Genomic DNA, 23,364 nt, shown 5'->3' on the forward strand with positions numbered 1-23,364 from the left:
TCCCCCAGCCCAGCCTGTGCCCTCTCACAGTCTGGGACCCCTCGGGAGATAACGACCTGCTGCCTTAGGCCTGCTCCCGGGTGGCAGAGGGCAGGCCCAATCCCTAGGTGCAGCCCCTGGTCAGGCTCAGAGCAGGGCCGATTGGGGAGTTGGGGCGCCACCCCATTATGCACAGAGCAGGGCAGATCTGGAGGTTGCAATGCCACCCTCAGTCACGCTCAGGGTAGGGCCAATTGGGGGGTTGGGGCACCGCCCCCTGTCACACTCAAGGCAAGGTCGATAGGGAAGTTGCGGCGCCACCCCCTGTCACGCACAGAGCAGGGCCCATCAGGGGGTTGAGGAGCTCCCCGCTGTCACTCACAGAATAGAGCCGATAGGGGAGTTGGGGCACCGCCCCCTGTCACACACAGAGCAGGGTGGATCAGGGGGTTGGGGCGCTGCACCCTGTCACACTCAGGGCAGGGCCAATGGGGAGGTTATGGCTCTACCCTGTCACACACAGAGCAAGGCCCGTGGAGGGGGATTGGGGCGCCACCCTCTATTACCCACAGAACAGGGCCGATCAGGGGGTTGGGGCGCCACCACTGTCACACTCGGGGCAGGGCCGATGGAGTGGTTATGGCTCTACCCTGTCACACACAGAGCAGGGCCGTGGGGGCGGGGGGTTGGGGCGCCTCACCCTGTCACACACAGAGCAGGGCCGTTCAGGGGGTTGGTGTGCTGCACCCTGTCACACACAGAGCTGCAGGGCGATCGGGGGATTGGGGAGCTCCCCCCTATCAGGCACAGAGCAGGGCTGATCAGGAGGTTTGGGCGTTGCCCCCTGTCACGCTGATCCCGGTGCTGGGAGACATATTACCCTTTTACTTTATAGAATAGAGGCCTGGTGCACAGGTGGGGGCCGGCTGGTTTGCCCTGAAGGGTGTCCTGGATCAGGGTGGGGGTCCCCACTGGGGTGCCTGGCCAGGCTGGCTGAGGGGCTGAGGGCTGTTTTCCCGCTGGCAGTTGACTAAAAGCTCCCAACCGCTCCTTGTTTTCTTTTTTTATTTTTTTTATTCTGGGCCAGCTTTAGCTCTGAGGCCTCGCTGCTGAAAACATGGATACAATGTTGCGGTCCGGGGCTGACTGAAAGCCGTTTTGTTTAGCTTCTTATTTGCAACATAGTAATAGTTGCTTAGAGTTGCAGTTGAGAGGCTGGAAAGTGAGGCGGGGAACGTTGGAGTCTGCAGTTCCTGGAGGAAGCAAACCTCCCTGCTCGCTTCAGTGCATGGCTGCCGGCCGCCATCTTGGCTGACAGTTAATTTGCATAAGGATACACTGATTAGCCAATGGGAAGGGTAGCGGTCGTACGCCAATTACCATGTTTCTCTTTTATTAGTGTAGATAATTACAAGTCCCAAACTGAACTCATTTCCTTCCCCAAACCTGTTCTTCCTCTTGCATCCCCTGTGGCTATGTTACCACCAGCTAATTACTCACTTGTTCTCCTATATGAGAAACCCAGGAGTCACCCTCCATTCTCTCTCATTCACACATTTCATCCACTGTCACTAGACTCCACTGATTTCACCTTCCAACTTTCCCTGACCTGTTCCTTCCTGCAATTATTGCAAACACCTCCAAGGAAGCCTCTCTGTGCCAGGTTTAATATTACCATGCCCTCTCCAAAAATCCACCCTTCCTACTGCTGTCAGGGTGATCTTTCCAATATTAAACACAAAACCAAAAACCAACCTGTAAAAGGTTCAAAATGCGATTCATGCACCACTCCTGTCCCATGCCCACCCACACGCCTGCTCACTTCACCCCTCTTCCTACAGCAAACCGCCTGGCAGAGTTCTGGAGGGCCTGTCCTGCGGCCCTCGTCTGTCCCAGGGCGGGCATCAACCTGCAAAGATTGACAATTAAGGGTTCGATTTGGACGGAGTTGCCTCGAATAATTTTGTTTTGCCTAGGACCGCTAGCTGCCTGACAAAGAATCGTCTCCTGCGGGCCCGCCCCGAAGCTGATGAGAAAGTGAGAGCAGCACGCTGGACCCCTGGGCGGGACGCCGTTCTCCTCGCTGGTACCGCTCAGGGCTCAGGACGGGGCGGGGGCGGCTGTGGGCAGCGCCTGGGGTCCCAGGGCTGTTCCTGCTGACTCGCCCCACGCTCTGCGAGCCTCTCAGCACTTCGGACGCCGCTCAGCACCCCTCCCAGCCGCCGGACCCCTCACGCCTCCTAGCCCGCACTCAAGCTCTCTAGGTCGCCGTGGCCCCGCCCCCACGTGTCCCCGCGCCTTGGCCCCGCCCACAACCCCGCCTCCGCGCCCCTCACAGCCGCCCCGACCCCCAGCCGCCCTTTGCCCCGCCCACAACCCCGCCTCCGCGCCCCTCACAGCCGCCCCGCCCCCCAGCCGCCCTTTGCCCCGCCCACAACCCCGCCTCCGCGCCCCTCAGGCCGCCCTCGGCCCCGCCCCTGTGTCCCCCGAACCGCCCTCGAGCCCTCCCACCCCAGCTGCCCGCGGCCCCGCCCCTGTGTCCCCCCCCAGCCGCCCTCGCCCGGTCCCGACACCCGACGCGCTGCGGAGGCCGTTCCCCAACGGGCAGCGGTGCCGTCGGCCGCCGCGTCGGGGCTGAGCTGGCGACCCGCTGCCGAGTCCGGACGTTGAGGCGGTGGGTGTGGGAAGCCGGCCGCGCTGGGGCGGAGGCGCCGAGAGGGCGGAGCCGGTGGGCGGCCTTTGGGTGGCGGGACGCGAGCGGAGGGAGGAGCGGGTTGGAAGGAGGAGGGCCCGGCGAGCCCGTGAGAACCGCCCTAACGGGGCCCAAGCCGCGGAGGCGCCCGCGCCCCGGCCCGGCCCGGCCCGGCCCCGGGAGGCGGGGTCGGAGCCACTCGGTCGCCCGCGCCGGGCCACGTCCTGACGGATCTGGGGCCACGGCGGTTCCCGCGGCTGCAGTTTCGTTACCGACGGACTAGACGACAGGCCGACCGGCACCGACCTGATCCCGGTCCGTGAGAAAGGACGGCCCTGCGGGAAGGAGGAGCCAGAGGAGAGCGAGACGGTCGTGAAGACGCGAGGACGTGCGCCCAGTGGCGGCGGAGTCCGGGCACCCGCTCCGTCTGTGTCCGCGTGTCCGAGGCGCTCGGGGCCGAGCCTCCGTGCCGCCCGCGCGGGGCGCTCCACGTCGGGCAGCCGCGGGCGCGAGGGCGCGGGGCGGGAGACGCGCTGGAAGCGGGTTTGCGGCGGAGAGGGAGCGGGTGGGCGGCGGCCCGGGGGCCGCTGGGCTCGGTGCTTCGGGCGGTGGAGTGTCGGTTCCTCCCCCGATCCCCTCCGCCCTAGTGACTCCTCCTCGGGGGACGGGCCCCGCGGGGTCGCGCGCCCTCGGGTGGCGGTCGCCGAGCCGCTGGCCGCCTGTGGCCTGGCGCTGGGGGGGCGGGGGTCCGGGGGGGCCCCGTGGGGAGTGGAGGTGGGAGCCTGGGCTTCCCGCCGCGCCCGCTGCTCCCATCTCGCGGGACGCGCTCCTCCGGGGAAGGTGAGCCCCGGAGAAGCGGTTGCGGACTCGTAGCGACGGGAGGGGTCTGGCGGGGGGCGGACGGGCGTGGCGGCCGCGGGACTCAGCGCCGCGGAGGGTCGCCCTCCCCCGGGAGGGGCGTCGGGCGGGAGTCGGGCTGGGCTGTGAGGCGGGATCCGGGGACGTGCCCGTGGGACGCGAGGCAAATGCACGAGTTTGCGAGAGGCGGGTGCGGGCGGGGAGTTGCCATCACGGGGTGGGCCCTGAGTCTCGTGGGAGGGGGCTGAGGACACTTGCGGGGCCCCCGAAGGTGAGGGGGCGCGGCGCGGGGAGGGTGAGGGGCCGCCTGGTTCCCGGGCTCTCGTGCCCCTCGCCCCCGCGCTCACACGCTAGCGGCCTGCACAGGAAGGGCGCGGCTGTTTGCATAGATGATGAAGCAGGTGGGTTATCTTGTCCAAAAGATAAAAATGCGCATTTCCCTTCTAAAGTATGGAACCTCAAGGTCTTGGTGAGAATGGAAACAAAAAAATTGATTGGCAAATCGCTTCAACCAGCAAGACCTGTTCGTCATCTGACTTCTCCCTCTGGTGAGTCACGTCGGGCACACATCTTTAAATATTAATTGGTTAGTGGCTAATTAGCATTTAAAAGGCTAAATTGTACATAAAGTAATTGTTTATGGTGAATATTAAAGAAATGCTGAAAACTAATGATCTCCTCAGAAGAATTTAAAAGTATTACCAAAGGAAAGAATTCTTAATAGTCTACCAGACCAACAAAAGTAGGAATAATAAACCTGATGTGAGAGCAACTTTGTGTATTTTTCATGGTTAACTGGCTTCTGTGCAAAATGGCTCAGTGTAAATTGTGCCTGTGATTATGATCACTGCAGTGCAGTCATGCTGGAGAGAGAATTAACCTTTAAAAAAAATACCCAACTGCAAAAAAAGAGAGATTAGTACCAAACACCTTAAGACTGTGCTTGAGTTGGGACATATAATGTAATCAGGAAATCACACAAACAAAATACATCTAAAGTTAAGATTTTTCTTTTACTCATAAAACTAATCTTTCGAACAATTCTTAAAATACTTGGTTTTCAAGTCCTACATTGAAATATTAGCCATTTTATTCTTTTTATTATTTGTTGTCAGAACGGCTTCTGTATTCTCTGCTCTCTTTAGTCCACGTGTTTAACTAAATAATGGGCTACTCAGAGAAAGGAAAACATAGCCCTTTTATAGGGTTCACAGGTGAATCGGGGAAGATGGACGGCTCCAAGCCCTCTTTCTCTCCCAGCCTTGGTTCCCACCGGAAGAGCCCTTGGTCACGCCCTTTGGAGATGCTGTGACTGAGGGGACACAGAGTCATTGAGAGTCTCCGAACCTGGCTCAGCTCTGCTGCGGCTCCTGGTGCCGAGGAGCGGCTGTGGGGTCACCTCTAGATGGTGTCCTGCAGGGAAGAACACAGCCATGGTCAGCAGCTCCTTTCTGTGACCCTGTCACCTGTGCAGATTCAGGGTCACTGACCCTTCCTTCCAAGGCCACTGCAGGGGTCAGTGGGGGGCGGGCAGGGAGCCCTGATTCCTCATTGAATTATATCCTTTTAAGATCCAGGCAAGAGTGGGGTTCTATTAGGTAAAGTTTAGTAAATCAGAAGTTATTTTGGCTTTTCTCAACATACTTTTGCATTTCTTGTCTATTTCATGTCCCCAAAGAAATATTTTTCTTTAAAACCCAGATTGAATTACTTTCTTTTGTGAAGACTTCCTTCATGTCTCAAAGCCCACCAAGCTCTCCCTTGGCATTTTCTCGTAACATCTCATAGGACTTATTCTTTCCTGTCATCATTTATGAGCTTGTGCTTTAAAATAGACTGTGGCCCCTTTTATCTCTGAACTCTTCACACTTATATACCTTGTCAAACACAGTGGCTGATACTGTATAGTGTTGAATAAATGAACTATCAAAAAACATTTTAAAACAGTGCTTAGAATATCCTGGACAATTAAAGCTTTTAGGTGATAGTATATCATTTATTGAAAACATAGATATTTAAAACAGTTTTCTTTTTTCTCTCCTAACAGGAGCAGTATTCCCTTTCAACTTTCAAAATGAATATCCATGCAACACTCAGTACTTGCAAAGCGGAGTTAGCCGAGTAGGTCTTAGAAATTACGGTAACATGAAGTGTTACAAGCTGGAAAGTAACATTGTCAGATGGCTTTGTGTGCCAGCTACTTTGCTAAGTGTTTAAATACTTTTTAAAACTTTATATATTTCAAGCATTTCTAAAAAGGATAAAACACTTACTGTACTTGTTGCCCAGCATTTTCAAATCGAAACCTTTTCTATATTTTAGGAAATTTTAAAAACCTTGCAGATGTATAAAACTGCCACAGGTTTCTCTTCTAACCCATTCCTTCCCACACTTCTCCAAAATAACTGTCCTCAATGCCATTGTTTCCATGTTTATATCAGTACTTTTGCTACAATAAATAGAATTTTTTAATAATTTTATATAAATAGCATTGTACCCACCAATTTTTTTTTTACATTTAGATTTATATTGTTAAAATTCTAATTTAATTTTTTGGCTAAGTGAAATAATCACCAAGGTTAAAATTAAAAACAGGCCAAATGGCCTTTAGTGAAAAGTTTCCCTCTAGGCTCCATCCCCCACTCACCTATTTCCTCTGACCAGAAGTAGCCATTGTACCTGTTTCTTATCTAGATACTTCCAGAAATGGTGTCCATTCTTATAGTTTATTAAATCTTGCAGTCAGTTAAGAATTTGTAAAACCAAATCTTTGGCATTGTCAAAATTCTATTTTTTCTGATGACTTATTCTGATGTCTCAGTAATGTAGGTTTGCCACCATTGCTCCTCATTGTGTTATAGGTTGGAACCCTCTGGCTTTAGGCAGAGTTATTATGCTAGACTTTGCAGATATCTAAGGAATGGGCTACAACTTGCTAACAGTGATTGATAGAGCAGAAATAATTCATTTATTTTATTTTTTAATTTTGTTTTTTTAAATAAATCTTTATTGTTCAGATTATTACAGTTGTTCCTCTTTTTCCCCCCATAGCTCCCCTCCACCCAGTTCCAACCCCACCCCCTGCCCTTACCCCCTACTGTCCTTGTCCATAGGTGTACGATTTTTATTTTTGTGTATGGTGTAAGTTGGTGGTCTAGTTTCATTTTTTTGCATGTATCTGTCCAATTTCCCCAGCACCATTTATTGAAGAGACTGTCTTGACTCCATTATATGTTCTTGCCTCCTTTCTCAAATATTAATTGAGCTTATTGGTTCGGGTGGATTTCTGGGTTCTCTGTTCTATTCCATTGATCTATATGTCTGTTCTTGTGCCAGTACCAGGCAGTTTTGAGAACAGTGGCTTTGTAATACAGCCTGATATCTGGCATTGAGATCCCACCTACTTTGTTCTTCTTTCTCAGGATTGCTGCAGCTAATCTGGGTCCTTTTTTTTCCATACAAATTTTTGGAGAGTTTGTTCTAGGTCTATAAAATATGTCGTTGGTATTTTAATGGAGATTGCATTGAATCTATAGATTGCTTTGGGTAGTATGGACATTTTAATGATGTTGATTCTACCAATCCATGAACATGGTATGTTCTCCCATCTGTTTATGTCTTCCTTTATCTATCTCTTTTTTCAACGTCCTGTAGTTTTCTGAGTAGAGGTCTTTTACCTCTTTAGTTAAGTTTATTCCTAGGTATCTTAATTTTTTTGGTGTGATGATAAATGGGATTGCTTTTTTAGTCTCTCTTTCTGTAAGTTCACTATTGGTGTATAGAAATGCCATAGATTTCTTGGGGTTAATTTTGTATCCTGCTACATTGCCGAATTCATTTATTAAGTCTAATAGTTTTTTGAGGGAGTCTTTAGGGTTTTTTATGTAAAATATCATGTCATTTGCAAATAAGGACAGTACTATGTCGAACAGGAGTGGTGAGAGTGGACATCCCTGTCTTGTTCCTGTTCTTAGGGGAAATGGTGTTAGTTTTTGTCCATTGAGTATGATGTTGGCTGTGGGTTTGTCATATATGGCTTTTATTATGCTGAGGTATGATCCATCTAGTCCCACTTTGCTGAGAGTTTTTATCAAAAATGGCTGTTGGATTTTGTCAGATGCCTTTTCTGCATCAATTGATATGACTATGTGGTTTTTATCTCTCAATTTGTTTATGTGTATTACGTTTATTGATTTGCGGATATTGTACCATCCTTGCATCCCCGGGATAAATCCTACGTGGTCATGGTGATGGTGTATGATCTTTCTGATATACTGCTGGATCTGATTTGCTAGGATTTTGGCATCTATGTTCATGAGGGATATTGGCCTGTAATTCTCTTTCATTGTGTTGTCTTTATCTGGTTTTGGTATTAGGGTGATGCTGGCTTCACAGAATGAGCGTGGAAGTGTTCCTTCCTCTTGAATTTTTTGGAATAGTCTGAGGAGGATAGGTTTTAGTTCTTCCTGGAATGTTTGGTAAAACTGCCCTGTGAAGCCGTCTGGCCCTGGGCTTTTGTTTGCTGGAAGCTTTTTGATGACTGCTTCAATTTCTTCCATAGTTATTGGCCTATTGAGATTTTTAGATTATTCCTGATTAAGTTTTGGAAGGTTATATTTTTCTAGGAATGTGTCCATTTCCTCCAGGTTGTCTAGTTTGTTGGAGTAGAGTTGTTCATAGTATTTTTTAACAATCCTCTGTATTTCTGTGGGGTCTGTTGTTATATTTCTCCTCTTTCATTTCTGATTTTGTTTATTTGGGTCCTCTCTCATTGTTTCTTGGTGAGCCTGGCTAGAGGTTCATTAATCTTGTTTATCCTTTCAAAGAACCAGCTCTTGGTTTTGTTGATCTTTTGTATTTTTTTTTTGGTCTCTATGTCATTTATCTCCGCTCTGATCTTTATTATTTCCTTCCTTCTGCTTACACTGGGCTTTTCTTGTTGCTCTCTTTCTAACTCTTTGAGTTGTAGGGTTAGGTAATTCATTATCATTGTTTCTTGTTTTTTGCAGTAGGCTTGTAGAGCTATGAACTTCCCTCTCAAGACTGCTTTCGCTGTGTCCCATAGGTTTTGGATTGTTGTGTTTTCATTGTCATTTGTTGCCATGATGTTTTTTATTTCTTCTTTGAACTCTCTGGTAACCCAGTCATTGTTTAATAGCATGCTCTTTAGTCTCCATGTGTTTGATTTTTTTGGATTGTTTTTATTGCAGTTGATTTCCAGTTTTATGCCATTGTGATCTGAGAAGATGCTTGATATGATTCCTATCTTCTTGAATTTGAAGAGACTTTGCCTATGACCCAATATATGGTCTATTTTTGAGAATGTCCCATGTGCACTTGAGAAGAACGTATATTCTGTGGTTTTGGGGTGAAATGTTCTGAAGATGTCAATTAATTCCATCTGATCTAGTGAGTCATTTAGGATTGATGTTTCTTTGCTGATTTTTTGTTTAGAGGATTTGTCCTATGGTGATAGTGGGGTATTAAAGTCCCCTACTATGATTGTATTGCTGTCAATCTCTCCCTTGATCTCCTCCAGAAGTTTTCTTATGTATTTGGGTGCTCCTATATTGGGTGCATATATGTTTACCAGAGTTATTTGTTCTTGTTGGATTGCTCCCTTTAGTATTATGAAATGGCCTTCCTTATCTCTTTTTGTGTCCTTCACTTTGAGACCTAATTTGTCTGATATAAGTATTGCTACCCCAGCTTTTTTTTCATTTCCATTCGCCTGAAAAACCTTTTTCCATCCCTTCACCATCAGTCTGTGTGCGTCTTTTTTTCTGAGGTGGGTTTCCTGTAGACAGCAGATATATGGGTCATGTTTTCTTATCCACTCAGTTACCCTATGTGTTTTGATTGGGGCATTTGATCCATTTACATTTAAAGTTATTATTGATTGATACTTGTCGCCATTTTTATTCTTTACCCCTGTGTTCCTTCTTCATTTCCTATTTTTTTTTTTCATTTTGCAGCAGACCCTTTAGCATTTCTTGCATTGCTGGTTTGGTGGTAATAAACTCCTGTAGTCCTTTTGTGTCTGTGAAGTTCCTGATTTCACCCTCAATTTTGATTGATAGCCTTGCTGGGTACAGTATTCTTGGATTCAGACCCTCCCTTTGCATGAGTTTGTATATTTCATTCCATTCCCTTCTTGCCTGATGTGTTTCTGTTGAGAAATCAGTCGCTAATCTGATCCTTTGTATGTAACTTTCTGTCTCTCTCTGGCTGCTTTTAAGATTCTTGCTTTGTCGTTGATGTTTGCCAATTTAATTATAATGTGCCTTGGCATCAGTCTTTTGGGGTTCATTTTGTTTGGGACTCTGTGAGCTTCTTGGATTTGTGTGAGTTTTTTCTTCCCTATATCAGGGAAGTTTTCTGTCATTGTTTCTTCAAACAGGTTTTCTATTCCTTGCTCAGTTTCCTCTCCTCCTGGCACCCCTATTATGAGGATGTTGTTTCGTTTCATGTTGTCCCAAAGTTCTCTTAGGCTCTCCTCCTGCTTTTTAATTTTAATTTTTAATTTTTTTTCTAGAAGCTGCTCTGCTTGGGTATTTTTTCCTACCTTGTCTTCTAGCTCACTGATGCAGTCCTCTGCTTCTTCTAGTCTACTGTTGATGCTTTCTATTGAGTTCTTTATAGCAGTGATGTCATTTTTCATTTCTTCTTGGTTCTTCATTTCCTCTTGGTTCTTACACATAATGTTGAATTTGTCTTCCATTCTTTTCATCCACCTTATGACCATTTCTCTGAATTTTTTCTCTGACAGGTTGCTTGCCTCCATTGCCTCCATTTCGTTTACTTCCTTTTCTGGTGATGCCTGTTTTTCTTCCATATGCGGGCTGTTTCTTTGTCTCCCCATGATGTCTCTTCTCCAGGTGTTTGGTTATGTAGTTTTCTCTCTGCTGCGTTGATTTAAAGGCACACAATACAACACAACAAGGCACAACACACAAGGCACTGAACACAAATGTATTCACGATACTAATAATCCCCAATAAAGGTGACCACCAGAGCAAAGAGAATTAGGGGATAATGGAGAAAGAAGAGAAAAGGAAAAAAGAGAAAAAGAAAAAAAAGGAGTGCAAAAATGAAATTGGGAAAAGGAAAAAAAAAGTAAGAGAGAAAAGAAAGAGAATGAAATAGAAGAGGGGAAGAAACTATTTATATGGGGAGAAAACTCCAATAGAACAGCCACTAATCCCAACAAATTCCAGCAACAGATCCCTGGAAATGAATGCAAACTACAAATAACTAATATCAAGCTAGGCAAGGGAAAATAGAAGCAAAAAATAACCGGGGGGGGGGGGGGGACTTACAAAAAAATTAAAAGAAAAAGCGAAACAATCACACAAACAAGCATAAAAAACCCAATATAATCAACAATCAAGCAAACAACAACAAAAAGACGGAGAGAGAAAAAAATTTGGATAGTGAAGAAAGACAAGACAGAGGTGTATATGGACTTAGAGCAGAGGATTGGAAATTAGATATATAAGTAGGGTGAAATTTTAACGGGGTAAAAATAAGGAATAGGGAAAATCTAAAGCAGGAATAGGGTAAGAGAAACAGGACAACAAAAGGGGAAAAGTGAGGAAGAGAGTTTTGGCATAAAGGTAAAGTTGAGATAGAGTAAAATGAAAAAGCTAAAGGAAAGATGAAAATAGAATGTAGAACACATCCCAAAATAAAATAAAGAGAAATAAAATGGCACTTTAAAAATAAAGGTAAAATGGTAGTAGTAATAATACGTGTTAAAAATAAAAATGTAATAATTAAAAAGGTAAAATCATGTGATGATAAAAGAAAGAAAAATTTAGTTTCTTAAGTAGAAGGTGAAAAAAATAAAAATGTGCAGTAGTGAAGGTCCTTCACTTCCTCTACTCTTCTGTTTAGCACGCCTTAGTCCTGTCAGGTATTCAGGAGAGTGTTGAAGTTCCCTGCGATACACTTTTCCTCCATGTTGTAAACCATAGTCCTGATTTTAAAACAGGCAGTATTTCTTTGTTTCCCAGACTACCTTTATTTGTGTTTACAGAAGAGTCAGTTTGTGGTTCAGCCCCTGGGTGGCAGTGTTTCTGGATTGACCTCCTGGGCTATAAGTCCTCTATAGCCAGTATTTAGGTATTTTTTTCCTATCACACTTAATACTGGTTTGGGAGAGTCAACTGCCCCAGAGCTGGTTCCTTGATCATTACTCCCCGCTCTGATTCCCAGGTTCCACAAAAACAACTTTCCCCTGCAGTCTCTGTGAGTGACCCCAATTGGGCAATCCTGTGTATTGGGTTCAATAATCAAACGCAAAGATTTAAGGAAAAAAAAAAGAGCCTGAGTAGGTGCGCGAGCTAGCAACCCTCCACTGTCCAGCTCTGTGCGCAGTTCTCCCAAAGTCTCTTCCGCACGTCCTCTCTCCCCTGGCACTAAGCAGCCGGCACACTGGCAAAATCCGAGGCTGCCTTTTTGCACCCAGTCCAGCTATGGGCTGATTTTTAGAGTTCCCTTCTGCCAGAAGCCCTGCGGAACCCCTTTCACACTCGCGGATCACTCTGGCCCCAACGGCCTCGGACTTTGTGGGCTGCAGACTTCCCCCACGCACATTCCTCTCTCCAGCCTGAATTACAAACCGCACCTTTAGGTGAAATCTGACCTTTCCATGAGGAGGAGCAGGGCTCGTCTGAGTCCATGTATTCGTGCTGCTTGAAATCTGGTGTTCCTGCGTTCGTAGCTAGTCCCTGGGTGCCATGGTTGCAGGGTCTCTGAATGTATATGCTTCTAATAACAGCCACTCAAGATGGTGCGGTCTCCGCGGCTGAGCTGGCCGTTCCGGGAGAGATTTCAGCAGCATTGGAGGCTGCCCGGTAAGGGGAGCCTGGTCCGGCAGTCTCCAACAGTCCCCTTTCTCCAGGAGTCCTCTGCCTTTCCTGGCTGCAAACTGTCAGGTGTACGATTTTTGTCCAGTCTCTTCCCGCACACCCACACTCCCCCATGAGAATTGTCAGTCCACTCCCTTTCTATGCCCTTGATTCTATTCTATTCATCAGTTTATTCTGTTCATCATATTTTCTATTCACTTTATTTTTTAGATTCACTTGTTGATATGTATTTGTTGTCACTTTGTTGTTCATAATTTTTATCTTTACCTTTTTCTTCTTCTTCCTCTTAAAGAATACCCTTCAGCATTTCATATAATACTGGTTTGGCGGTGATGAACTCCTTTAGCTTTTATCTGAGAAGCTCTTTGTCTGACCTTCAATTCTAAATGATAGCTTTGCTGTATAAAGTAATCTTGGTTGTAGATTCTTGCTATTCATCACTTTGAATATTTCTTGCCACTCCCTTCTGGCCTGCATAGTTTCTGTTGAGAAATCAGCTAACAGTCATATGGGTACTCCCTTGTAGGTAACTGACTTTTTTCCTCTTGATGCTTTTAAGATTTTCTCTTTGACTTTTGCTCTTGGCATTTTAATTATGATGTGTCTTGGTGTGGTCCTCTTTGGATTCCTTTTGTTTGGGGTTCTCTGCACTTCCTGGACTTGTAAGTCTATTTCTTTCACCAGGTAGGGGAAGTTTTCTGTCATTATTTCTTCAAATAGGTTTTCAATATCTTGCTCTCTCTCTTCTTCTGGCACCCCTATAATTTGGATGTTGGTACGCTTGAAGTTGTCCCAGAGGTTCCTTGCACTATCTTCATATTTTTGTATTCTTTTTTTCTTTTTGCTTTTCTGGTTGGGTGTTTTTTGCTTCTTCATATTTCAAATCTTTGACTTGATTCTTGGGATCCTCTAGTCTGTTGTTGGATCTCTGTAGGCATGTGCTCTGACTAGGAATCAAACCCACAACATTTTGGTGTACATGACGACGCTCCAATCAATTGAGCCACTTGGAATTATTTATCTTTAAGATCATATTATTCATCTTTGGTTTTATGGTCCTTTTCAAAAATAATTACAATCATGACAAAAATATGTGAATATATTTTAAAAGATATCTGTATTGCTTATTTTAATAGGTATACTATCATATTGCTTATCCTTTAACCAAAAAATATGCCTTGATTAATACTTGGTAATTGAGAATATTTTTGAATTGTAAAAAAGCGCTTCATAAAATTTTTATACCTTAATTAAAAAGTCTATTTTCTTCTTTCAACAGTGTAAGACGAATGGAATGCAGGCCTTTTCTCCGGGCCTCAGCGAGGAAACGCAACATCAGTCTCCAGTTAAAAAAGGTAACTTTTTATTATAATTCCAAGATTTCATAAGAGAGTGTTAGTATTTATGTGGAGTTAATATTTGCTTTGCTGTAATAGACATTTATTATATTCTTTTGGTTGATTTCTGCCCATATTAGTCAGGCTGTAGGCTTGACTGCTCTAACGGTGAGACCATAATAACAATCGCTTAAGCAGGTAGAAGCTTATTTGTGTATCTTCTGTGTCATGTACAATTTTGAACTTCTATGACATTCCTGAAGATTTCTCCCCGGGTATGTGCAAGGTACAAATGTCCCTCCTGTGCTTCTCCTGGACTCTCGTACTCTCTGTACTCTCGGCACTTCACTTCGGACACAAGATGTGCAGTGTTTCCATGTAGCAAGCAGTTGTTTGCAATACCAGCTGGGTGTTTTATAATCCAATCTAATCCTGACACTGTAGTTCATACAGACTCCACAGGTACAGGGTTCAGTCCCACAACAGCACCCACCATTTCTTCTTTTTATTTTTAATCTTTGTTATTGCAAGTGGTAGGCCCAGCTTGCCCAGAAGGTCATCTACCTTGGCTACAAACTGTAGGTTTCTAAGACCCCCTCCTTGGATTCAGTCATTTGCTAGAACAGCTCACTTAGCATCTTTGTTATATGTCCCCTTTTTCCCTATTGACCTCTCCCAGCCTGCCCCCCCCCCACACCCCAGGCCTTCATCACCCTATTGTCTGTGTTCCTGGGTTATGCATATATATGCATGTAAATTTATTGGTTGATCTCTTCCCACCTGCCCACCCTCCCCTGCCTTCCCTCTAAGGTTTGATAGTCTGTTTGGTGCTTCTATGTTTTTGTATCTATTTTTGTTCATCAGTTTATGTTGTTCATTAGATACCACATATGAGTGAGATCATGTGATATATGTCTTTCTCTGACTGGCTTATCTCACTTAGCATAATGCTCTCCTGTTCCACCTATGCTGTTGCAAATGGTGTGAGTTCTTTCTTTTTTATTATAGCAGCGTAGTATTTTATTGTGTAGATGTACCTCAGGTTTTAATCTACTCCTCTGCTGATGGGCATTTGGGCTGTTTCCAAATATTAGCTATTGTAAGTTGTCCTGCTATGAACATAGGGGGGCATATATCCTTTCTGATTGGTGTTTCTGATTTCTTGGGATCTATTCCTAGAAGTGGGATCACTAGATCAAATAGCAGTTCCATATTTAAGTTTTTGAGGAAACTCCATGCTATTTTCCACAGTGGCTCCACCAGTCTGCATTCCCAGTGTACCAGGGTTCCCTTTTCTCCACATCCTCACCAGCACTTGTCGTTTGTTGATTTGTTGATGGTAGTCATTCTAACAGGTGTGAAGCGATACCTCATTGTTGTTTTGATTTGCATCTCTCGGATGATTGGTTACTTTGAGCATTTTTTCATATGCCTCTTAGCCTTCTGTATGCCCTCTTTGGAGAAGTGTCTATTTAGGTCCTTTGCCCATTTTGTAATTGGTTTATCTTCCTTTTGTTAAGTTGTATGAGTTCTCTATAAACTTTGGAGATTAACCCCTTATTGGATGTATCATTGGCAAATATGCTCTCCCATACAGTGGGCTACCTTGTTATTTTGTGGGAACCCTTTACTTCTGAACACACTTGCAAGTGGTAGGCCCAGCTTGCCCAGAAGGTCATCTACCTTGGCTACAAACTGTAGGTTTCTAAGACCCCCTCCTTGGATTCAGTCATTTGCTAGAATAGCTCACTTAGCATCGTCTCTTTCCTGCATTTTTCCTTGGTTACTTGGCTTACTTTTCTTGTAAGAGGAAAATTGGAAGCAAGTTTTTTGGCAGAGAAATTATTCCTTTTTGGACAGTTAAGGGATATCAAGAAAGCATTGAGCAGAAAAGTGATCTGGAAGAGTTCTGTGTGTTATAACATTTAATCTTTAATATCTACAGAGAGAATTAAATACAGCAGAGATTTCCTGTTGAAGCTCTCCAGTGTTTCCATCTGCAGGAAAAAACCAGACTTTCTTCCTGATCATCCCATTGTACTTCAAAAACCAGTAAGTAGTTTCCTTTTCTTTAGAAGTTTTGTTTTTAATTAATTTATTGGGTTAATAAAATTTTATAGGTTTCAGGAGTACAATTCTGTAATGTATCATCTGTACATTGTATTGTGTGTTCACCACCCCAAGTCAGGCCTCTTTCCATCACCATCTATCCCCGCTTGCCCCTCTGATAATCACCATACTGTTGTCTGTGTATGAGGTTTTTTATCTTTTGCTTATGCCCTTCACTTTTGTCATCATTCCCCTTCTCCCTCCCCTCTTAGTTTTCTAATTTTGTATAATTTTAATTCCAAAATGTTTATCTTTAATACTATCATTTTATTCACTCTCAATTTTTGTTATCATTGTGAAACATAATGCATAAAATTACATAAATGTAAATGTATAATATCACCAATTACTGTAAGTAATTAACACTCTAGTGAAGAATTAGAATGGGCCGTGGCTGGTGTGGGTCAGTGGTTAGAGCATCATCCCATGTACAGAAGGGTCTTGGGTTTGATTCCTGGTCAAGGGCACATACCTGGGTTCTAAGTTCAATCTCTGGCCTCAGATGGGGCACATGTGTCTCTCTCACATAGATGTTTCTCTCTGTGTGTGTCTCTCTCCCCATCTTTCCCTTTCTCTACCATAGCCTCCCTTCCACTCTCTCCAAAAATCAATGGAAAAATATCCTTGGGTGAGGATTAACAAAAACAAAACAAAACAAAAAAAGAATTAGAATGGAACAGTTATGTTTATTGAAAAGAGCATGACATATCTACATATATAAAAGCCTAAGTGACCAAACGACCTAACGACCATTTGACCAATCGCTATGATGCACACTGACCACCAGGGGGGCAGATGCTCAATGCAGGAGCTGCCCCCTGGTGGTCAGTGCGTTCCCATAGTGGGAGCACTGCTCAGCTGACTGAGGGGTGCCAGATGCTGGGCTCCTGGCTGGCGAGCACAGCTGCAGTGGCGCAAGCCTCTCTCCCACCTCCATGGCAGTGCTACTGAGCGATGGCAGTGGCAGGCGCAGTGGGGCCAGGATGAGCGGGCACTTGGCTCCGTCTTGGGCTCCTCCCCAGCCACCTGCCGCATTGCGTACTACTACATCCCCCGAGGGGTCCTGGATAGCAAGAGGGTGCAGGCCAGGCTGAGGGACCCCACCGGTGCACAAATCCGTGCACCTGGCTTCTAGTTTTCTTATAAAACTTCTATTGGTTTGTTTTCTAATTAAGTTCTATTATCCACCTGGAATTGATTTTGCTATATAATGTGAGGTAAAAGTGTTTGTTTTTTCCCTCTCCATGGATCTTAAGTCATCCTAGCAATATTTAATGAGAGGCTAAGTCCTCTGTCATCTTAGTTTTTTATTGTGTTGTTTTTTAAATCTTTATTGTTGAGAGTATTATGGATGCCCCCTTTTTTCTCCAGTTGCCCCCCTCCACTCAGCTCAGTTTCCATTCTGCCCCAGGCCTTCACCACCCTATTGTCTGTGTCCATAGGTAATGCACATGAGTTCTTTGGTCAATCTCTTCCTATCCCTCTTTCCCCCTTCCTTCTGAGATTCATTAGTCTGTCCCATGTTTTTATGACTCTGGTTCTAGTTTATTTTGTTCGTTAGATTCCTTGTTTGTTTATTTTGACTTTTAGATTAAATTGTTGATAGATATGTATTTATTGCCATTTTATTGGTCATATTTTTATCTTTTTTGTCTCCTCCTCCTCCCCCTCCTCCCTCCCTCTCCTCCTCTCTTCCTCCTCCACCTCTTCCTCTTCCTCCTCCTCCTCTTCCTCCTCCTCCTCCTCTTCCTTCTCCCTCTTCTTCCTCTTCCTCTTCTTAAAGAATACCCTTTCAACATTTCATGTAATACTGCTTTGGTGATGATGAACTCCTTTAGCTTTTTCTTGTCTGTGAAGCTCTTTATTTGACCTTTAATTCTAAATGATAGCTTTGCTGGGTAGAGTAATCTTGGTTTTAGGTTCTTACTATTCATCACTTTGACTACTACTTGCCACTCCTTTCTGGCCTTAAAAGTTCCTGTTGAGAAACCAGCTGACAGTCGTATGGGTGCTCCCTTATAGGTAACTAACTGCTTTTCTCTTGCTGCTTTTAAGATTCTCTCTTTGTCTTTAACCCTTTGCATTTTAATTGTGATATGTCTTGGTGTGGGCCTCTTTGGGTTCCTTTTGTTTGGGACTCTCTGTGATTCCTGGACTTGTAAGTTTATTTCTTTCACTTGGTAGGGGAAGTTTTCTATCATTATTTCTTCAAATAGCTTTTAAATATCTTCCTCCCTTTCTTCTCCTTCTGGAATCCCCATAATGTGAATGTTGGTATGCTTGAAGTTGTCCCAGAGGCTCCTTACACTACTGTATCTTCATATTTTTGGATTATTTTTCCTTATTGCTCTTCTGGTTGGTTGTTTTTTGCTTCCTCATATTCCAAATCATTGATTTGATTCTTGGCATGCTCTACTGTTGAATCCCTATAAATTATTCTTTATGCTTAATTGCTGACTGATCCTTTTTCATGTCTTTGACATTCTCACTAAGATCCTTGAAAGTCTCACTAAGTTCCTTAAAGCTTTCATAAAGATCCTTGAAACTCTAATTAATATCCTAGAGCAGTGGTTCTCAACCTTCTGGCTCTTTAAATACAGTTCCTCATGTTGTGACCCAACCATAAAATTATTTTCATTGCTACTTCATAACTGTAATGTTGCTACTGTTATGAATTGTAATGTAAATATCTGATATGCAGGACTGTCTTAGATGACCCTGTGAAAGGGTCGTTCAAACGCCAAAGGGGTCGCGACCCACAGGTTGAGAACCACTGTCCTAGAGCATCCTTATAACCATTGTTTTGAACTCTGTAGTTTGCTTGCTTCCATTTCATTTAGTTCTTTTCCTGGCGATTTCTTCTGTTCTTTAATTTGTAACATGTTTCTTTGTCTCCACATTTTGGCTGCTTTCCTGTTTGTTTCTATGTATTAGGTAGAGCTGCTATGTCTCCTGGAATTCATAGAGTGGCCTTGTTTAGTAGGTGTCCTGTAGGACCCAATGACTCAGCCTCCCCAGTCACCTAAGCTGGGCACTCTAGTTGTGCCTGTGTGTGGGCTGTGTGCACAGTCTTGTTGTAGTTGAGTCTTGATTACTTGATTCCTCACTGGGAGGAATTGATTCCCAAGCCACTTGACTTTGAGGACCAGCTGCAACTAGAGTGGAAGAGCTGCTATGCAGGAGACACCCTTATGGAACAGGACTTGCTTCAGTGAGTCTGCCCCTTGAGTGCATCACTTGTGGATGTATAGAGTTGTAATCTTTTGTGGTCTGACACTGTCCACCAGGTGCACTGGCTCTGGGGCCTCCCAGATAATGCAAAGTCAGCCACTGCTGTCAGGCACTACAGAGTGATCTGCAGATAGCTGCTACTTGTATTGGGCTTGAAAGTACCCAAGAAAGGCCAAATTGTGAAGCAAGGCAGGCTGCTGCTAGTGCCAGGTCTTGGGCCCCTTATTGAGAGATATGGGACATGCTGAGTCCAGCTGTTGCTTGTTTAAGAGATTATAGGAAAGTCTGAAACCTGAGCCAGGAAAGGCCATTCATATGGAAAAGCAGCTGCAAACAGCTTGGGTGAGGCTGCAAATTGGGTGGGGCGGGGTCACAGGGAATCACCAGGTGGAGCAAACAGTGTGAACCAGGTTGGTGGTGACTCAGATATGGCCCCTGCCAGTCAGCTCTGTGAGGGGGAGGTCTCAGTATAGGAACAATGAACCCCTGTCTATGAGAAAGCTGCCCCTGAGTTCTTGCCCCAATGCCAGACAGTCCAGTATCTCTTCATATGTTCCTGGATCCCCCCAAGCCACTGCCCCAGCACTGGAGCTCAGAGGGAGTGAATCCTAGTAAGTCCTAGTGGTAGCCATTTAAGAGGAACTGCCTAGGACTCCAGCAGCCTCTGTGTCACTCAGTCACAATCCCCACTGGTTTTTATAGCCTGAAGTTACTGGGACTTCTCTTTCCAGCTCTGGAGCCCTGGCCTGAGGAGATGTGATGTGGGCCTGGGTCCCATTGTCCCTCACTGGAAGCTTCTGCAACGAAGATATTCCTCCTGATTAAAAACATGTCACATGTGGGTGTCAGACCAGCCCATTCTGCTCCTCCGCTCCTCCGCTCCTCCTACTTGTCTCGATGTGCTTTTTTCTTTACTTCTCTAGTTGTAGGACTTCCATTCAGCCAGATTTTAGGTGGTTCTGAATGATGGTGGTTCTGTATTTTATAGTATTTTTTTGTATTGATTTCAGAGAGGAAGAAAGAGGGAGAGAGAGATTGAAACATCAATGATGAGAGAGAATCATTGATTGGCTGCCTCCTGCACACCCTCTACTGGGGATTGAGCCTACAACCTGGGCATGTGCCCTTGACGCTTTATCCACTGAGCCAAACTGGCTAGGGCTGTTCTGTATTTTAGTTGTAATTTTGATGTGGTTGTGGGAGGCAGCAATTACCACATTTACCTATGTCACAATCTCGGTTCTTTCCTCCCCCCGCGCCCCCCCCCCCTCCCCCGCCATCTTTGTGGCTACCATATGGTCTGGTCTGTTTCTGGGCCTTTTGTTCTGTTCATTTAGTTGTCGTTTTTAAAATATATTTTTTTATTGATTTCAGAGAAGACGGAGAGAGAGAGAGAAACATCAATGATGAGAGAGAAACATCAATGATGAGAGAGAATCATTGATCGGCTGCCTCCTGCATGACCCCTACTAGGGACTGCAAGCATGCAAGCTGGGCATGTGCCCTGACTAGAATTGAATCGTGGCCTCCTGGTTTAGAGGTTGACGCTCAACCACCAAGCCACACCAGTCAGCCACACACATTGTCTTTTTATAGTAAAAAAAGAGTCATGCCCCTTATTCCTTTTTAGCATGTCTCTGATGTTCTTAGTCTTAATGTTCTCTGCCATCTCAACAGATTCAATCAAAATAAATACACAAACTATATTGATGGGAAGGGCATGTGTTTTGGCATCAGGCTCGGGTTACTGTGTGTACTGGTGTCCTGTTCAAACTTAGACAAGTCACTTAACCTTCCTGAGCCTCCGTTTTACAATGACAGATAAGAATGATAATCTGCACTTGTTAGCATTAAATTCCAACCATGTCGGAAGTGCTTGGGATGGTGCCTGTCTCTCATTAGGCACTCAGTAAACATGACTTTCATCTTCTATGGTCTTTACTTCCATAGTAAAGCACCTTTATTTAGAGTTTTCAGAAACACTATAATGGTAAAAATAAAAAGAAAAAAGAAAGAAAAGCAACTGGGATTCAATTGAGAAGAGCTCAGAATATAGGTATGCTGAGAATGACTCAAACAGATACAGACTACCCCCCTGTGGTCTCCGGTTTTGAGATTTCTAACTCTTTATACTTCATAGCCTTTTTTTCTTAATTACAATTTTTAAAAATTTTAACTTGCTCATAATATACATCAATGTTTCTTAACTTAAAATCCCTAACTTGTACACTTCCAACCGATTCTTATTTTTAAACTTAAAGCAGGAATTTAAACTTTTTTTTTCATAATGCCTTGTACACAGGAATATTTAAAGAGGATAAGTGAAGACACTAGGGAGGCCAGGGGATTGTCAAGGGTGGGGAAAAAAGGAGACATATGTAATACTCTTTGTAATACTTTAAGCAATAAATAATTTAAAAAAAATAAAGAGGATAAGTGTCCTTAATGATGCTTGAATTTTCCTACCTGTTCACAGACTTTAGGAACATATGATCCTTGGTCTGTACAAATGAATCTTAAACTTAAATGCTTTATAAAACTGTTATTTTTTCAATTGCAGACTTTCCATCTCTAATATTTTATTTTGTAGATAAAAGTTGAGTATGCTTAGTATTTTAACCAATCCTTATACATTAGAATTGACTTTAATTTTGATATATTTATTAATAACATTTAAAAAATTAAGTACCACAAAAACAGAACAGGTTTGGAATACAATCTAATATATTTAAAAATGAATTACATATGTTCTATTAAACACAGAAGAATTGTTATTTGACAAATTCCAGTTACTTTAATAATTTCTATAGTAACATGCATTTAGATCTGTAAACACTTAATAAAGTCACAGTATTTGGTTTGATAAACAAATTAGTAAAAACTGTTTTCATTATGTTTTTCTTTTATATTATAGGAAAACAACCAAAGTTTTAAGGAGCACTTTAAGAACAGATGAATTTGAAGATAGATAATTATTTGTTTTATGTTTTGGACACCTGCAAATGAAGTGGATCTAGTAACAATAACTGTAATGGACTGTGACAATTCAATTTATTTTTAATTTTGATGGTTGGGTATTTGGTTTCTCCTAAAATGAGAGAGAGATATTTTAAACTATAAAGAATTTTCTAATCAGTTTCAGCTTTTCAAGCACTTTCCTAAATATATTGGGAAGAAGCACTCACAAATAAAAATGTGGTTAGTGACATGGGAAGACTGTACTTATAATTTGCATGCTACTTTCAGTTTTTGTTTTTCATTACTTGTAATAATGGAATGGAAATGTAAGCTGTAAAGATTCTCAAATATAAAGAATTTGCTGCGATGTGTAGATGGCACAGACTTGTTGCTAAAGTGGCTTCTGTTTGTTTCCTGATTTCAGACCAGCACTGAGAGGGTCTCTTCAACCTGCGGCTGAGGACGAGTCTGCGCAGGGCAGTCTCAGTGACACCGGGGCATGTTTAGATAGTCTTTGCAGATAGATGTTTCCAATAACATTGTCTAAGGGTCACCGTTACCAGCAAAGGGTGACAATTTGGAAACAATAGCAGTGAACAAAACTGAAGGTGAAACGTGCTGATCAGACCCCATGAACAAAAGTAATTGCAAAACCCATTCTTATTTCCAAAGAGGAAAAATTTGGCATTTGCAACCAGTTGAGGTGTATTAAGATTCAGTTCTGTAATTTCTTTTATTTCTTATAACAAGAATATGTATAGATGAAGAATTTGAGGGCTTAAAAACTTTTAGTTCCTGGAATTTTTATACCATCTCTTGGAATTTGTCACTCTGGATATGACTTCTAGTCCTAAAGGTTCACTCCAGCACAGTGCCAAACAGTATCACTGACAGAAAGGTAAGTGCAAACTTCCCCGACTCCGGTTCTCTCAGAAGCTCTCATCTTCCGGGCTGCTGGGTGGCGTGGAAGGCCGTCATTTGGCAGGAAGGTTTAGGTTGAATCCTTAACTCCTAACAACAGGACATTTCTGTTCACTGGCCTCTGGGCTTGTTACCAGATTAAAGCTTTAAGTCCATGTAGGTCTCCCTCCTTGGTCTCTCAGTATCCATCACACTTTTCATGGCTTTGTTCCCCAGAAAAGTAAGTAGATTATGTTTTAAATAGAGAAAACTTCATTAAGCATACATTTATTGGTCACTTTAAATTAGATAGTAATCCCCAGGCCATTTCCCCTACTATTTGCCCTTATATTATAGGTTCCCTTATATAGATGTGTGTAAATAAATACACAGATGCTCTCTCACACAAAAATAGATGTATAATCTG

General features: G+C 43.8%; 1 protein-coding gene across 4 annotated transcripts; it reads left to right on the forward strand.

Moving 5' to 3' along the window:
* Positions 1 to 2,552: 2,552 nt before the first annotated feature.
* CUNH8orf88 (chromosome unknown C8orf88 homolog) lies at positions 2,553 to 22,404 on the forward strand. Of its 4 annotated transcripts, none has more exons than XM_070391929.1 (6): positions 2,553 to 2,653; positions 3,979 to 4,077; positions 5,577 to 5,650; positions 13,682 to 13,757; positions 15,685 to 15,791; positions 21,994 to 22,404. In XM_070391929.1, exons 2-6 carry the CDS (start codon positions 4,005 to 4,007, stop codon positions 22,033 to 22,035), a joined length of 372 nt encoding a protein of 123 aa, XP_070248030.1. In that variant the 5' UTR covers positions 2,553 to 2,653; positions 3,979 to 4,004; the 3' UTR covers positions 22,036 to 22,404. The 4 variants fall into 4 exon arrangements, with proteins under 4 accessions (XP_070248030.1, XP_070248033.1, XP_070248032.1 ...); XM_070391932.1 differs by lacking the exon at positions 2,553 to 2,653 and adding an exon at positions 2,810 to 2,986; XM_070391931.1 differs by lacking the exon at positions 2,553 to 2,653 and adding an exon at positions 3,191 to 3,214.
* The last annotated feature ends 960 nt before the right edge of the window (positions 22,405 to 23,364 follow it).

This window comes from Myotis yumanensis, unplaced genomic scaffold, assembly GCF_028538775.1.
Source record: "Myotis yumanensis isolate MYYU_CA2020_CCGP unplaced genomic scaffold, mMyoYum1.0.hap1 SCAF_15, whole genome shotgun sequence".
Taxonomy (NCBI): Eukaryota; Metazoa; Chordata; class Mammalia; order Chiroptera; family Vespertilionidae; genus Myotis; species Myotis yumanensis.

Excerpts from the sequence above, each read along its gene's own strand:
- CUNH8orf88 (XM_070391929.1), top strand. The coding sequence starts at position 4,005 with ATGGAAACAAAAAAATTGATTGGCAAATCGCTTCAACCAGCAAGACCT. Across the intron at positions 4,078-5,576 it reads TCATCTGACTTCTCCCTCTG|GAGCAGTATTCCCTTTCAAC; the intron begins GTGAGTCACGTC and ends CTCTCCTAACAG. Across the intron at positions 5,651-13,681 it reads TGCAAAGCGGAGTTAGCCGA|TGTAAGACGAATGGAATGCA; the intron begins GTAGGTCTTAGA and ends TTCTTTCAACAG.